Source organism: Gadus chalcogrammus, chromosome 7 (genome assembly GCF_026213295.1).
Source record: "Gadus chalcogrammus isolate NIFS_2021 chromosome 7, NIFS_Gcha_1.0, whole genome shotgun sequence".
Lineage (NCBI taxonomy): Eukaryota > Metazoa > Chordata > Actinopteri > Gadiformes > Gadidae > Gadus > Gadus chalcogrammus.
In genome coordinates this window covers 15,967,195-15,984,147 of record NC_079418.1, presented here as the reverse complement: position 1 = coordinate 15,984,147, position 16,953 = coordinate 15,967,195, and the positions used below count along the sequence as shown (strand labels likewise).

The 16,953-nt window shown below is 46.2% G+C and overlaps 2 protein-coding genes across 2 annotated transcripts; both read right to left on the bottom strand.

Annotated features, from left to right (window-relative positions):
- Positions 1-589: 589 nt before the first annotated feature.
- abhd11 (abhydrolase domain containing 11) lies at positions 590-6,063 on the bottom strand. The gene is made up of 6 exons (XM_056595358.1): positions 5,799-6,063; positions 5,086-5,221; positions 4,779-4,952; positions 4,360-4,530; positions 3,515-3,696; positions 590-2,623 (listed from the first exon to the last, which is right to left on the bottom strand). Exons 1-6 carry the CDS (start codon positions 5,924-5,926, stop codon positions 2,491-2,493), a joined length of 924 nt encoding a protein of 307 aa, XP_056451333.1. The 5' UTR covers positions 5,927-6,063; the 3' UTR covers positions 590-2,490.
- A 4,901-nt stretch (positions 6,064-10,964) lies between these two features.
- LOC130385803 (claudin-4-like) lies at positions 10,965-16,521 on the bottom strand. The gene is made up of 2 exons (XM_056594498.1): positions 15,385-16,521; positions 10,965-12,675 (listed from the first exon to the last, which is right to left on the bottom strand). Exons 1-2 carry the CDS (start codon positions 15,870-15,872, stop codon positions 12,024-12,026), a joined length of 1,140 nt encoding a protein of 379 aa, XP_056450473.1. The 5' UTR covers positions 15,873-16,521; the 3' UTR covers positions 10,965-12,023.
- Positions 16,522-16,953: the final 432 nt, after the last annotated feature.

Here is a 16,953-nt window from a genome sequence, read left to right as displayed (position 1 = left end):
TGAATATATTGGTTATCGTGACTTAATAAGCTTTTTTCAAACCCAACAAAACATACAATAAGGCCTTCTATTTTAGTCTATAGCCTACTTTGACCCTGAAGGAGTGTGAAATCTGTGATATTAACATTCCTCTTATCTCTGAATCATTTGTTCAATTGCCTACACGAAACGACTCAAACTAATTAAAGTCCATAACTGAAGTCTAATTTTGAAGCTGGACACAATAAGACAGTCAGCCATTATCCATTCAGCCTACCGACTACACCTGAGTCTGACTGCACTGAGGGCTGAAAGGTAGGATTTTTGCTAGGTGAACTCAGAAATTCTCAGGCCAATGCAGCTTGTAGTTCTCAACATACTCGCCTGCAATTTTTTACTCAGTAACTTGTGTGGTTTAATATGTAACTAATTACAATACTTCAACTAAAAGTAAAAGTACTGAAAAAATACCAAAAAACTCATTACATTTACTTTAGTAAATGTAATTAGTTACTTTCCACCTCTGGATATATTTATATAAATATATATATTTATATAAATATCAATATGAATATATATCTATATATAACACACCATGGTGATTAACAGACTCAATGTTAGGTCGATTTTATTGTATATATCCATTATACATTTTGTAAATATATATATTTATAATGTACATCTAAATAATTCACTCATATACACATCCCATATTCTTTTTTTAATTCTGCATTTTGTTTATGTTATTTCATTGTCTATAAGGAATATCATTTAAAAAATAAATCAAATCGGCTAAAAAACATGTAGCCTGGAGACGCAAACATCCACATAGAACCAGGAGAAAGGCATGCTTAGACTACAGCATCAGACACTTCGGCCCGTTTCTAAATCAAATGAATTCATATACTTTTACATTGGAGCTCTGAAGACATTCTCAACCACCCTCACTCAGCTGACACTGTTTAAGTTGCTCATGTCATAAAGGGCCTTTGCCCCTCTGGTTGCATTCAGATACAAATCCTATATTTCAAGTCATTCAGAAAATTGTCATAACAAAAAACTAAATGGGATTGCTTGGATCTAATAGCAAGTGCCGTTATAATCGTGTACAAAAAACGATATTGTGCTAGACCTTTAATACGTTGGAGATTCAATCCATTTGCCCCCCAAGCGACAGCCCAGCTGCCCACTGGTTAAAGAGGACTCCCCGAGCTCTGCAGGGCTCCGCCAGGACCCCCTCTGGTCTGCTCCTCCATGTACACCCTGCTCCCTGAAGGAACAGACCCCCCCATGCGTGGGGGGGGGAGGAAGGTGCTGACCTACGACACCCTGAGTCAAACACACCCTACTCACCAAGAGACAAGAGACACATGGCAGTAGCTGAACTACTCCTATTTGAAATGATAAAACACCAAGAAGTCCCTTCTGAAATAAGGAAAACAACGCCGTTAACAACACGATGATGACCCAACATGAAACACTGCAGCATACAGAAGACTATACAGCCTTTACCCCCAAAGATAAGGGTGATACATGTACATGGTTTAGGAACAACCATCTCCACACTGATAGGTGGGATAGAAATAAGAAAAGACAGGACTGCACAATACGGCTTCTTTATCCCAAGCAGGCGCCCGCACAAACACACATACACACACACGCACACACACACACACACACTCACTCACACAGTTGTAACCTGAAATATTCAGCACACAGCTTGACGTAGCTGTTCTGGTTGGCATTATATAAAAGCACAGCCAGCTATTCCAGCGACCCAGGAGAGCACCTCATCTATGGACCAGGTTGACATGGAGGAGGTGACGCGGTAAACAACTACATGAGTTCTACAACACCAGTAATGCACGACTATAAGGATCACGTCACAAAACACTTACACTAGCGTACACAATTCTTTCTTTCTTGCAGTCTGGTTTGAAGACGCACATTCTTGACTTACTCCAAAGGAGACAAGCCTCTCTATCATCATTCTGGACCCTCTGTTTAACTACATCAAGGCCGTTCTAGAAGCAGGGAGGAATGACATTTCCACACACATCCTTCACCGCCACGGACCTGTGCAAACAAATTCTTTGGATAAGGATTTATCTCCAACTTCCCTCAATTAAGACCCGATAGCATCAAGTACTTTTATGCCGCCTTGCTACTAGTCCACTAATTCAACTAACACCAACTCTACAAACTCAACATTCTACATCTGCCAGCCATTGATGAGAAATGCACAAAGTAAAAAAGACGGAAACATCATCAACAAACACGCTACTATGCACTACACATGTTGAACTCAAACCGACTGCATTAGAGAAAGGGTTTGGGTCCGGAACTTTAAACATTAGTCTTGTTAGGACCACGGGTGGACGTCCTGGGGACCTGGGAACCATCTGCACCATGAGAGTTTGCAGCCAGGGCCCCCCCCTGCTCTGGGCCCCCCCCTCAGCAGGGGGGCTGGGAGGCTGCGAGGCTGGGGAGGGAGCCCGCTCAGCCTCCCTACTACTGCAGGAAGGAACTGATGGAGCTGATGAAGTCCAGCGGTTTGTCCGCGTGGATCCAATGGCTTGCGTCCGGGATGTACTGGATGTCAGCGCAGGGAAACAACCGCTGGATCTCTGGATAGTCCTCTGAGCTGCGGGGGGGGGGGGGGGGGGGGGGGGGGGGGAGACAGGAAGACCAGCACTGTCACAAAAGAAAGAGGCTGCACCATCTGTGATAGACGTGTTGCTGCAATGGCTAGAGAACGAATTTAGGAACCACTAGGGTCCCTGATACTATTATTCACACTCACATTATGAGATAATCCATTTCCATTACAGGGGATTTGTTCTGTTCGGTGCCTGATTCTGGTGGAACACAACTAGCTTTATACTTCATGCTAATACTTAGGAATCCACAGACACCACTTAAAGGGCTGATACTTACGCAGACTTCTAAACAGAGATATCTAATCCATTAGACGCCTAATGCCATGATCCAATTAATGATCCACGTCTGGTGCCTCGTGTCAGACAACAGCAGTGTGTTCGGCACACTAACCACTTCATAACATGTAACCACCTCCTGTCATGTAACCAATTCATATCATGTAACGTCTTCATATGTGGTCCAGGACCTGGACCACTGCTGCACTGAGCGACCACTTCCTATCCATAATACAAGCATCTGCTCTACACTGAGGTAGTCATAGCAAACAGTACGACTCAGCTCAACCAGTACCAGCTCAACCAGTACAAGACCGGTAAATCTCAACCAATACGGCTCAACCAGTACAAGACCAGCCAGTACTGCTCAACCAGTACATCTCAACCAGTACTGCTCAACCAGTACAGCTCAACCAGTACATCTCAACCAGTACAGCTCAAGCAGTACAAGACCAGCCAGTACGGTTCAACCAGTACAAGCCCAGTACAGCTAAACCAGAACCAGACCAACCAGTACCAGACCAGTGCAGATCAGCCATTCCTACAGAGTCCCCCTTCTATCCAGCCGTCTGTGTCCATGACAGGTCCGTGGGTCCTACCTGATATAGGCAGAACTCGCTCCACCCAGGAACAGGGTGGGGCCGTCGTAGGTGGTGTCCAGACTTGGAAAGCTCATGATGTCATCAAGGTGCGCCGAAATGGCCGCCAGGTTGACTCTCCAGGAGTACTGGCCGTTGGTCTCCACCAGGTTGGTCAGCAGGAACTGGCGAACAGAGTGTTCCTGAAGGGGAAGAGCGTAGGATTCAGATAGTGTTCCTGAAGGGGAAGAGCGTAGGATTCCTACAGTGTTAGGGTTAGGGTCTGGGGGCTCTGGAGAGGGGAGGTGTGAGGAGGACGGTCTGGCTTGGAACCAGTGTGGATCACAAGCATGGACGGCTCTACTTTAGCCCCCACAAGGGACCCCACTAGGCCAGGAGGGACCCCACTAGGACAGGAGTGACCCCACCAGGCCGGAAGGGACCCCACTAGGTTAGGAGGGACCCCACCAAGCCAGGAGGGACCCCACTAGGACAGGAGGGACCCCACTAGGCCAGGAGGGACCCCACTAGGTCAGGAGGGACCCCACTAGGTCAGGAGGGACCCCACCAAGCCAGGAGGGACCCCACTAGGACAGGAGGGACCCCACTAGGCCAGGAGGGACCCCACTAGATCAGGAGGTACCTCACTAGGCCAGGAGGGACCCCACTAGATCAGGAGGTACCTCACTAGGCTAGGAGGGACCCCACTAGGACAGGAGGGACCCCACTAGGCCAGGAGGGACCCCACTAGGTAAGGGACCCCACTAGGCCAGGAGGGACCCCACTAGGGACCCCACTAGGCCAGGGGGACTCCACTTGGTCAGGGGAGACAGCGCTGGGTCAGGAGGGCCGGCCCTGGGTCAGACCTTGACTTGCTTGCGGAGCTGGTCCTCGGCCATCCTCCTGGCGGTGGAGCGGGGCAGCGTGCTGGACACCGTCACCGCCTGCATGGCGTTGATGTAGAAGCGGAAGTTGGTCCGCGTGGTGGTCTGGGCGGGGCTGATGTCCACCACCACCAGCCTCTCCACCAGGTCAGGCTGGAGGACCAGACAACAGGGGGAGGAAGAAGAAGAAGAAGAAGAAGAAGAAGAAGAAGAAGAAGAAGAAGAAGAAGAAGAAGAAGAAGAAGGTGAGCAGGACAAGGAACAACGACCTTGACTAAACACTGTCTGCCCCTGTTCATGGATTTGTTGTTGTGGTACCTATAATGGGCCAGAGTGGTCATACTTTTCAATTCAATACCCCGTGCTTTGGCCCTAAACTCCTGTTATACTGAGGACATTACCTGTGTCAGCGCCGTAGTCATGGCTACCTTCCCTCCCATGCTGTGGCCAATCAGAACACACTTCTCAATGTGGAGCTTGGTGAGCAGGTGCTTGAGATCGCTGGCCATGGCCTCGTAGGTCAGCACCGGATGGTGTGGGCTGGTACCATGGTTACGGGCATCAATGGTCAGCACCTAACTGGACAAAAGATGGTTACAACACTTGGGATGGGGGGAAAACAAGGTGGCTGAGACCCCCATCCATTACTACAGGCTCTCAGCTAACCGCACTCAGGGCTGCTACAGCGCTCCCCCCTCCCTGCGTTACCTTCCTGCCGGTGCGCTGCACCAGGGACTTGGCGATGGAGTGGAAGTTGGACTTGCTCCCAAACAGGCCGTGGAGGAACACGAGCGGAGTGCTCTCGCCCTTCCCGTCGAACACGTCATAGGTGAGGTTCACCGGGCTGAGGGGGGAGAACAGGTCAGAGGGCAGGTTCACTGGGCTGTGGGGAGAACCGTTCATAGGTCCAATTCACCGCGCTGAGGAGGGAGAACCGCTCATAAGCTTTTATTACGTGAGCATTAAGTCGTTGTTGCGATCGTTGCCGTTATCATTGTCACATAATTGTTTTACAAATATGTAAGCAATACAAATGCTATTTGGTTCCATCACCCGGAAGAGGATAATTTTTGTATCGCCATTCGCTGGTCCTCGTCCCTCTCAACAGGGGTCCTATCGCAAACAACTGTCTCGACATTGAGCTTTATTTAACTGCCATGTCTAGACAAGTCTGAGCCTAATTCATCAGAGGAATCCAACACACTGGATCACAGTCGGAGCTAGCCAAGTAGCTGCTTCTGAATGTCATCCAGTCAATTTGACCCTAATGGACCATCAGACATAACGCTGCATCACTAACCTCCATTATCCGCTCCTGCTTTTTAAAGACGTGTATGGCCAATTAATCGATAACAGAGCTATGGAAAACTCCCTCATGATAAAAGTCGACACTGAGGTTTTTTTTCAGATATCATTTGTACCTTTCAGAGCTGGAGAACCGGGCCAGAGCAGGAGCCCCGCCGCACATGGACCCCCGTCCCGCGGCTGAGCGGCACTGCGCCCTCCCGCACAACAGACCGGTCTGGAACCAGCGACGCAACACACTCATGGTACGATCGGTCCGGCGCAGGGTCGGGACAAGGACATGCGATGATCAATCTCGCAACAGAAGCTAACGTAAATCTGTGCGTCCACCTTCGTGCCCGCTGCCCAGGATGCCAGGATGAGGAGTCATCGCGTCGCGTTGACAGCTGGTCATGCGTCATGACGTAGACAATACGTTCGTCACGCAACGTAAACCACTGGCGGAGTATATTATATGACATGATATAATATAACAAATATGCAATTCAGATCCATTTTATTATGGGTCTTTCATGCGCACATGTTTTTGTTGTAACTAACATATAATTCCAGCCCAAGTTTCCAGCCCTAAATTAAATATAAAACATTTGTGATCATATGAAACATATTTAGTTTAGAAAGAATGAAATAAAACATGGATTGTAATATTAGTTATGTATCCTATTGTATAATATCTGAGATGTAATCAATAGTTCTTACTAATTGGGACTTGTTGTAACACTGCCTTCACAATGCTGAGTTCATTGCACCGTCCACCAGGGGGAGCTGTATTGGAATACAACGGATTACATTGTCGTGATAAGGCCAATTATCTTACATCATATGTGCCTCAAGAGTCTCTCTTGGCCGTGTTACTGGGATACGTGTTTGAGTCCTGACATTGTATACCTGTAACCAAAGGTTGACATGGGGAAACGTTTCACTGTTTCCCTATTGGGGTTTGGCCTCCTTTATCAGTGTGCAAAATGTCCTCAAATTTAAATGAATTTACCTATTATTTTGGAAAGGTAACATATTTCATTTTGCAAGCAGCTAAATGTCCATGTTGTCCACGCCAACTGCCAGGTTAGAGATGATGTAACTCGACCCTACATCACATCTGTTCAAACAAAAACGTAAGTAACAGCAATGCTAACAACCATGTAGTGAATAATGTATTGAAAGTTGTTCCTATTTACAATATAATCAGTACTATTTATGATTTGCATTACAGCTCCATTTTGAAACACATCTTTGACAAAAAAACGCATTTGCCTGTGTGATGTGTAGTTGTGTGAACAGCTGATCTATAATCAGCTACTTGCTCCTTTCTTCACCTTCAGTATTTAGTATATACAGCGAGATCCCTGCAGCGGGCAGTTGAAGAACAGGAGAGAGCAACATGGAGGGGCCTCCATGTTTCACTGCTCTCTCCTGACAGGAGCCCTGTCCCGTGAAACATGGAGGAGCCTCTAAGGGCGCATTTCCAATGGAGGGTGCGTTGGAAATGCGCCCTCCGTACCCCTCCTCCGTTAGTACCCCTCCTCCGTCTCAGTACCCCTCCTCCGTCTCAGTACCCATCCTCCGTTGGGGTGCTGAGACGCCTGAAAGGGTGCCGGCAAGTTCGAGCTACACACACCGTCGGTTGATTGGTCGACAGAATTGTCCCTTCCGGGCGACATGGGGATAATAACAAACACAGTACCCGCAAGTTATTTCTGGACAACAGCAGAAGCTTAGTTTATTGCTCTTTGTTCATTGCGTCATGTTCTTCTTTTTCCTTGGATTTATTAGCAGTCTACAATGTGTCAGGCTGCTATGAGGTCATGATGCTTATGTAGCTGTCAAGGTTATCGCCTTCCGGCTTAAACCCCGCTCTACCAACGCGAGCCGTTACTGAACTGGGGCAAAACCGCAACTTCACTACTGGGCCAAGCCGTGCAGGGCCGAAGCGCACCCGCTTGGGCCCTGCAGTAGCTACTCCTCTCTCACCGTGACAAGCCCACTGGGATGGAACTGTGTGTGGTTACATCCTGTTGTTGCCATGGGGATGGTCTCTTGGAGTGAAACCCACTGGGAACAGACATATCCCCAAAGCTGGGGGAGAAGGGGTTGCGTGTGGGTGTGGATGTGGATGTGGATGCGTGTGTGCTGATATTTTTGTGTGTTTTGTTTGTGAGAGAGAGGGAGAGAGGGAGAGGGAGAGAGAGAGAGAGAGAGAGAGGGAGAGAGAGAGAGATAGAGAGAGAGAGAGATACTGTATACAGGTATATATCGAGAGAAACCAGCATTGCAGGTTTCTATTGAAGATAACCCCCAATAAAGTATAAAATGCCAACCTGAACTCAAACTAACACTGACTGATGTGATTTTGAAGAAAAACATGAACAGCTGAATTGGGCCATAAAATATCATAGGATTATATCTGAATCGAAACATCATAAAGTTCTTAAAATGACCCACGTCCGGTGTGTGTGTGTCATGACACCAGCCCAGGAAAAACACCTGCTACTGAAAGATACTGAAAAACAGTATCTGTCACACGTCACACTTAATGAGGTCATAGTGCCCTTGTTTCATACAGGAGTTTCTCTTCGTGGTATCGGCTGTTGTCATTTATCATATGAGATACTGACAGAAAGAGGGACAATATGGAGAGAGAGACAGAAAGAGAAATGGTTTGGGGAAAGAGAGATGGTACGGAGAGAGAGAGAGAGAGAGAGAGAGAGAGAGAGAGAGAGAGAGAGAGAGAGAGAGAGAGGAGAGAGAGAGAGAGAGAGAGAGAGAGAGAGAGAGAGAGAGAGAGAGAGAGAGAGAGAGAGAGAGAGAGAGAGAGAGAGAGAGAGAGAGAGACAGAGAGAGAGAGAGAGAGAGAGAGACAGACAGAAAGGGAGATGGTATGGGGAGAGAGACAGAAAGAGAGATGGGATGAAGTGAGAAAGAGAGAGAGACAGAAATAGAGATGGTATGGAGAGAGAGAGACACACACAAAGAGAGATGATTTGGAGAGGCACAGAAAGAGAGAGACAGAAAGAGAGATGGTATAGAGAGAGAGAGAGAGAGAGAGAGAGAGAGAGAGAGAGAGAGAGAGAGAGAGAGAGAGAGAGACAGACAGAAAGAGAGATGGTATTGAGAGAGAGACAGAAAGCAGAAAGGAACTGTCAGTTTTAGTGCCCTGCAGGACCCTGCCAGACACAGGATTCATTCCTTCTATGAATCATATGAAGGAATGAATGATATGACGACAGGTCTTTCAGGCTGTTGCTTCCATGTATAGCTTAGTAGAATTCAGAGTTCTCTGCCATTTCCTTCCTTTAATTCCAGAAGCTTCCCAGCTACACCACCATTCCATGGCAACGATGGCAGCTTGGTTCCATATTTTGATCACGTCATGATTCAAAAAGCGTTGATAAACGGGTGGGTGGACAAGAGCTGCGTCCCTGTAGGTCTAAATATGGAAATTAATTTCCCTTATTTGAGAAGAGGTTTGTTAGTCAAATAGAGCTCCTCCAACATAAAGGTGGAGGAAAGGTGGAACACTGGCACGGGGGTTCAGCTGGCCTGGATTTTAAATATATTTGGTTAAAAGATACAAAACGAAAAAGAGAATATTTGAAATATTGAATATGGAATGGCACTTTATATTGAGTTAGGTGAATCACACTTCTCTTCTTCCCCTTTTCGGCAGCATCCCTGTTATCTTGTTCATTATGTGCAAACTTAGAGGAGCTCTTTGGGATGTTTGCAACAGTTATCTCTGCTTCACCTAAACATTTATGGAGGTTAAATAATCTTTGATAAACTGGGTGATTGTGCTAATACCACCTATCAGTTGGACTTTGCTTCTGCCTACAGTATATAAATATATATACATATAACTAAATATGTATATATGAATATCTATATATTAATATATATATATATATATATATATATATATATTAATATATATGGATATACAGCATATTTCTATATATGTCTATATATATATATATAACTATATATATAGGTGTATATATAGGTGTGTATATATGTATATATATATATATATATATATATATATATATATATATACACAGTTGGAAGTGAAGGAAGGAAATGTGGCCAGGCCATCGGTGAGGGCAGCTCCTTGCTCCTGGTGAAAGAGGCTGGTTTCTGAAGGTGAGGACAGGAGGTAATTTCCTATCACATGAAAGCACCTTTGGATCTTTTACCAACAGATTATTTGGCAGTAAAAATAAGCAGTTTGCTTCAGAATCGGACCCTTCCCTTATATAAGCTGCCATCAGCGTGCAAAAACAATCGCTCCATCTTTGGTGATTTATAACATGATGAATATGTATGTCAGATCACATTGATGCTTTGATTTTAATATATTTGAGAGTGCACTAGAAGGGAGTGTTAAGAAGGTCCGTGGCATCCAGAGAAAGAATATCGCTTTGCAATGAAGTGTAGCTTCAATAAAGTGTTGTGTACTTGCCTTTGTGTGTGTGTGTGTGTGTGTGTGTGTGTGTGTGTGTGTGTGTGTGTGTGTGTGTGTGTGTGTGTGTGTGTGTGTGTGTGTGTGTGGGGGTTTATGTGGGCGAAAAATCGATTACGATTATTAATCGCGATAAATCTCAAGTCGATTACGACGATAAGCATTAGACATAAATGCTCGATATGAAAAAAATATATTTTTTAAAGATATATATATTTTTTAATATATATATATTTTTTATATTATATATCGTGATTAATATCGATATCGATCGATATCGAAAAAATAATCGTGATAATATTTTTTGCAATATCGCCCAGCCCTAGTTTATGTGTGTTTGCGTGTATGGGTGTGTTTGTTAGTGTGTGCGTTGCGGGAGTGGTGGTAAAATCTTTTGTCACATCTGTACAGTTTTCTTAGTAGATTTTGTTTTTTATAATGGTCTTTCTGTTTTACGACCTCTGGACTGAAGATATCACTTCGGCCGACCTTAGAAATATACATTTCTAGGCAGAACACAAAACAACACCAGTTACTCCATGATTACAACACTTGACTTTTATTAAACATAACAAAACTTCTACACTCAGACTGTAAATTGGAATCGTCCTTGAACCCAGAACCGTGATGATGCGAAGTGGAATGAATATATGCAATGCATTAAAAAACATAAACATCAAAGTATTGGACTTAAAGAGTCATTCTTTTTGCAGGACGAAAATTATAAGTTGAAATATACAAATATATATAATTATATATAAATATGTTTATATATACATCTATATATATATATATATATATATATGTTTAAATATATGCGTATATATATTTTTTCCACGTATATATATATATATTTATATATATATATATATATATATATATATATATATATACAAGGTTTTCAGAAACCGCCTCCTCCTCTCTGTCTTTATGTCCCCTGCTCTTCCCTGCTGTACATTGCCTTTCTTTATTTGCATGTTTGTCAAACAGAGGGCTGCTGGGCCACAACCCAGATACCCGTTCTGCTTCGTGTCTTACAGTACACAGAACACCACAGATCACAACAACAGACACTACTCTTCATTATTGCAACGAAGACTGTAAAATACAAAATGGTTGTGTATCGGGTTGTATGGAATCAACAGACGCCCCACAAACACACAGTCGCATACACAAAGATAAAAATAAATAAACTGAAATGTCGTCCACTCCTCCCATGTCCTCAAGAGTAACATTGGCCAAGAACCAAGAATATCCGTGACCGGGGCCTTCCACGGACACCTGGAGCTTAGGTTTCAGTCTCAACAGAAACTCAGGTAAGCAAACGCATGCAAAAAACCCCCCTCCCCACACACAGACGCTCCCAGACCAACAGGCTTTTCCCTGTCATTGTCTGCAAACGCTGGGAAGTGATTCTTCTAAAAACTGGTTTCAGTGAAACGCGACACCCCTCTCAGAAGGGGACTTTGGGGGTTAGGGTTGGGGCTAGGGGTAGGGGTAGGGTTTGGGTTAACCCTAGCCCTAGCCTTCCCTCCACGCTCACACACAGTGACACAGACATTTTGAATTACACGTGGAGAGGTACAGATCATATGTTACAAAAAAAGTATGTACAAATATTCGAACGAGACAAAACATTTGTAACCAATAAATATAGATATATGTATATATATTTATTGGATACAAATGTTTTGCTATAAGTATATATTTATATAATGCGCATACTAAACTTCAAACAAAACCAATACCACACACCATAAGCCTTCATGTCGGAGTCAACTCAGGAGATTCAAGCTGCGCTTCTTTCTCACAGCGCTTCACATTCACACGCTGAAGGCCCCCGTCCTCTGGCCCCTCTTCCTCTGGCCTGCCGCCACCCCTCTCACACATAGTCCTTCCGGTCGTAGCCCGCGGCCGCGCTGGCGCTGCGCGGCGCAGAGTAGGCCATGCGCGGGGGCTTGTACCTCTGCTCCTTGGGCGGGCAGGAGCTGCACAGCATGGCTCCTCCGATCAGCAGCAAGGCGGCCCCGCCCCAGCCGATGTAGAGCGCCGATCCCAGCTCCCGCCGCTGGCCGTCGGTCAGCAGGGGGTTGTAGAAGTTCTGGATAATGGTGCTGGCCGTCCAGGAGACGGGGATGATGAGCAGCAACCCCGCCAGCAGGAAGAAGATGCCGGAGATGATCATCACCTTGGCCTTGGACGCCTCATCCTCGATGCAGTTGGTGCACTTGGCTCCCACGATGGAGACGAGCACCGCCAGCACGCCCAGCAGGATGGCCACGATGGTCAGGGCGCGCGCCGCCTGCAGGTCGGAGCTGAGCGCCAGCATGGAGTCGTACATCTTGCACTGCATCTGGCCCGTGCTCTGCACCACGCAGGTCATCCAGATGCCCTCCCAGATGGTCTGCGCCGTGATGATGTTGGCGCCGATGAAGGCGGTGACCTTCCACATGGGCAGAGCGCACACCACGATGGAAAGGATGAAGCCGACCACTCCCAGGGCGATGCCCACAATCTCCATACCCATAGACATGCTGGGATTATCGGTGAGGACAACAGCACCAGAATCAGATCAGGAAGTCCAGGAAGCCCAGCAAGTCCAGCAAGTCCAGCGATTCTTCAAGTTCCAAATCAAATGTAAATCCCAAACTGTGAGTGTCGAGTGGCTCTCTCCTCTCTCTCTCTCCTTCGCTCCTTCTCTCTATCTACCAACTCCTTTGTGCTGGGCTCCAACGTTTGTCTTTGGAAGGTGTGAGGATTTGGAAGAGGGCGGGATCGAGGCAGATACTGCCACGGAAACAGAGGTCAATTATACCTGGGAGGGAGGGAGGCAGGTGAGCAAGGAGGAGTCCAGTGTTCATAATGTCACGGTAGCTTGCCTGAAGCCGCTTTTACAAAAACACCACCTGTGTGCTCTCAATGAGTCCTCTGAGGAGTGGGTGAAGGAGGGGGAGTTGAGTCAGGGGGAGGAACAATGATCTATGGAGACTTGGATCACACTAAGGAAGAGATTAGCATAATCAAGAGACTTCCATTTACAAAGCTAATTCTGAAGACGCCATCACTTTAAGATCCAATCACTGTGTGATGATGAACTGATGAATGAGGAGGGGCCTGTGTTTGACAACAAACACTGAGGTAGACAGTTGATTGGCCCGCAGTCCCATCCCCCTCCATTGTTAAGGGCAGTTTAGGACAATAGAGACAGGCCCCTGGCTGCTAAGATACCTTGTTGTGAGTACGCATGGAAACGAAATATGTTAACACACACCGAACAAGCACACACAAACACCCACACACATACAGACACAGACACAAACACACACCCTTGCTGAAGGTGTGTAATATACCTGGCCCGGCCACCGATTCTGGTTCTTCCTTGTTCCGGATAAGACCGGCGTCCGACTGAAGCTGTGTTAGGAAACCGTCCCAGCTCCTGAAACCAGATTAACTGCTCCCAGAGCAAACAGGCCGGGAAAAGAAAACATGATAGGCTGGCCTTCCCTGAGCACACAGACCACACGATCATCCCAGTATCGGTCATATACCCACCAGTCCAAAGTGTCACCAGACACCTGGTGGGGGGGGGGGGGGGGTGGTCCAATCCCACACTTACGGAGTCCTTCATAGATATAAATATATATATAATATATATATATGTATATGTATTAGATATAGAGAGAGACAGAGACAGAGAGTGAAGAGAGAGAGAGAGAGAGAGAGAGAGAGAGAGAGAGAGAGAGAGAGAGAGAGAGAGAGAGAGAGAGAGAGAGCGAGAGAGAGAGAGAGAGAGAGAGACAGAGAGTGAAGAGAGAGAGAGAGAGAGAGAGAGAGAGAGAGAGAGAGAGAGAGAGAGAGGAACACAAACAGAGGCAGAGAGAGAGAGAGGAACACAAACAGAGGCAGAGAGGCAGAGACAAAGAGAGTTGCTATTTTTTAAGTTCTCCCTGGTTACCGTCCTTGTGCTAACTATTCCCAGGGCCCAGAGTGCAGCATCTGAGAGTGAAAGAGGGAGACGCTCTCTGTCAGATCCGGGTGGTCACAGCTCAGTGTTGGTGAAGTGAAAGGGCGGCCCGATGGCTGACCCCTAAACAACCTTGTACACTGTGTTTTAACATCTATATAAGGCGTATAAAAAAAAAACACCAAGAAACCTGCTAGTTCAGGAATGATCAGGGTAAATTCAATCTGCTCACGAAGGGCAATAAATGGTTTTATGTTTTCAGCTTCATAGAATAACTAATGCTTTTACTGCGGCCTGTCTTCCCTGCCAATGAGCGTTTCTCATTTCTTCCTCTAACTATAATTGCATAGCTGCTATGGAGCTCTATAACCACCAATAAAATGACTCAACAAGAACCCAGCATGACACGGCCGATGCTCTGTGAACTATGAACCACCAAGGGAGTCGATTGACATGTAACCATAGTGATGGATAAGAGACATTTAAAACCAACCTCCAAGAAACTAAAATACTTTAATAAATATATTACAGCTTGAATTTGTACTTTACAAACCATTTTATGATGAACCACAGCTTACATGGCAAAACATTGCTAATATCATTCCCAGTCTTATTCATATTTTTATCAGAATTTAGGACATGAATTAACCATTTAACCCTCACCAATTTTCTCTCATACATAAACAATTGTTCCAAAGTGGATTTCAGGCTAAGTAGCTGAATACAAAAAAAAACAGAGCTATAGATAAACAATATATATACAGATTATATTATATCTACTTATAGAGCTATAGATAAACATTGCTGTATATACATTATGTTATATCTACTCAATTCACAAAGAGCTATAGATAAACAACATATATATATAGAATAGACATCATATTATATCCCCTCAATATATATAGAGCTATGTATTACGAATATATATACACATTATAATATTATATGTACTCAATATATATAGAGCTTTAGATAAACCACATATGTTGTATATCCATGATGTTATTTATACTATATATAGAGAGCTATAGATAAACAATGTTGCATAAACACAAAGTTATTCCAGTTGTTCCAGAAGAAAGGGCGCCCCTACACATAATCCTTCCTGGGGTAGGAGCTCTGGGCCACGGACCTGGGGGCCGCCGAGTAAGCCATGCCACTCTGGGCGGAGGGGAAGTACCTCTGGGTCTTCTCCTCCCGGGGGGGGGGGCAGCTGGCGCACAGGATGGACCCCCCGATCACCAGCAGGGCGGCGGCGGCCCAGCCCAGGTACAGCGCCGCCCCGATCTCCATCTTCTGGCTGCTGGGCACCAGGGGGCTGTAGAACTCCTGCACGATGCTGTGGGCCGACCAGGAGGCGGGCACCAGCTGGGCCAGAGCGGCCAGCAGGAAGGTGGCGCCCGACGCCACCATGGCCCGGGCCTTCGCCCCCTCGTCCACGATGCAGTTGGTGCACTTGGCCCCCACCGTGGCGATGAGCAGCCCCACCACGCCCGCCACGATGGAGAGAACGGAGAGGGCGCGCGCCGCCTGCAGGTCGGTGGGCAGCGCCAGCATGGAGTCGTACATCTTGCACTGCATCTGGCCCGTGCTCTGCACCACGCAGCTCATCCACAGGCCCTCCCAGTACACCTGGGCCGTGATGATGTTGGCGCCGATGAAGGCGGACACGCGCCACATGGGCAAGGCGCAGCTGGTCACGCCGAGCAGCAGCCCCAGCACGGAGAGCAGGACCCCGACAAGCTCCAGCGCAAAGGAGGCCATTCTTCACCCCGAGACAGTCACGCACAAACCCAAAGTATCTTCTGCTGTTCCGAAATCTTCTCGGGGACGATGAGTACTCGCTTGGTCGTCTTCCTCGAGATGTTTCTGTGCTGCGTTGCTTGTTTTAGTTGTTGTTGTTTGTTCCTCGTTCGGACCTTGACTTTCCAAAGCTTTACTCAAGCTTTTAGCCTCTTCTTCCTGAGGAGGATTCCTCTGCTAAAACTCTTATCAACTGTACCTGTTGATCACGAAGAAAATAATTGACGCCTCACAGTGTGCTCTCTCGGTCTCTCTCGGTCTCGCTTGGTCTCGCTTGGTCTCTCTCGGACGCTCTGGGTCTCTCACGGTCTCTCTCTGTTTCTCTTGGTCTTTCTCGTCTCTCAAGCTCTCTCTTGGTGTATCTTGGACTCTCTCGGTCTCTCACTGTCTCTCTTGGTATCTCTCTCTCTCTCACGGTCTCTCTTGGTCTCTCTCTGTTTCTCTTGGTCTTTCTCGGTCTCTCACGGCCCCTCTTAGTCTCTCTCTGTGTTTCCACTCAGTATCTCTCCACCCTGGACGTGTAGTGAATCAGTGTTATGCTGTTATGTTGTAACGCAATTCGGATTCTTATAAATAAACTTTTTATTAGAAACCGTCACCCCCAGCCACGTCACTCATGACCAGACCAATCAGAGTGAAGCAGAGCTAGCCTTCGCTCTACTTAAAAAAACACAAAGAAACGATGTGTGTGTTTTCAAACTAAGACGACTCGTCCTGCCCTATGGTAGCATGGGGTGGCCCCTTTATGGCAGTGTGTGGGTAATGAGTGGCCATGGCAGGTTGTGTACGTGGTTGATGAGTGACTTTATCTGAGTGTGTGTGGAACTACTCCCTTCTTCATCAACTTCTTCTTTCCACCTATCCAGTGTATTTACAATATGCATCGCTAAATATTGCCTGATATGCCTTTTTGCGGTAATATAACATGGCATATATATATAGCTCGCACATGTGAATATAATGTCCACTGAATTGCATTATAGGAGTAGAAAATATTTGTAATGTTTTCTATTAAGATCATGATACAGAATTATAATATATA

Excerpts from the sequence above, each read along its gene's own strand:
- abhd11 (XM_056595358.1), bottom strand. The coding sequence starts at position 5,926 with ATGAGTGTGTTGCGTCGCTGGTTCCAGACCGGTCTGTTGTGCGGGAGG. Across the intron at positions 5,222-5,798 it reads CGGTTCTCCAGCTCTGAAAG|CCCGGTGAACCTCACCTATG; the intron begins GTACAAATGATA and ends CTCCCCCCTCAG. Across the intron at positions 4,531-4,778 it reads TGACTACGGCGCTGACACAG|CCTGACCTGGTGGAGAGGCT; the intron begins GTAATGTCCTCA and ends CTGGTCCTCCAG.
- LOC130385803 (XM_056594498.1), bottom strand. The coding sequence starts at position 15,872 with ATGGCCTCCTTTGCGCTGGAGCTTGTCGGGGTCCTGCTCTCCGTGCTG. Across the intron at positions 12,676-15,384 it reads AAGATGGAGATCGGGGCGGC|CATGTCTATGGGTATGGAGA; the intron begins GCTGTACCTGGG and ends CGATAATCCCAG.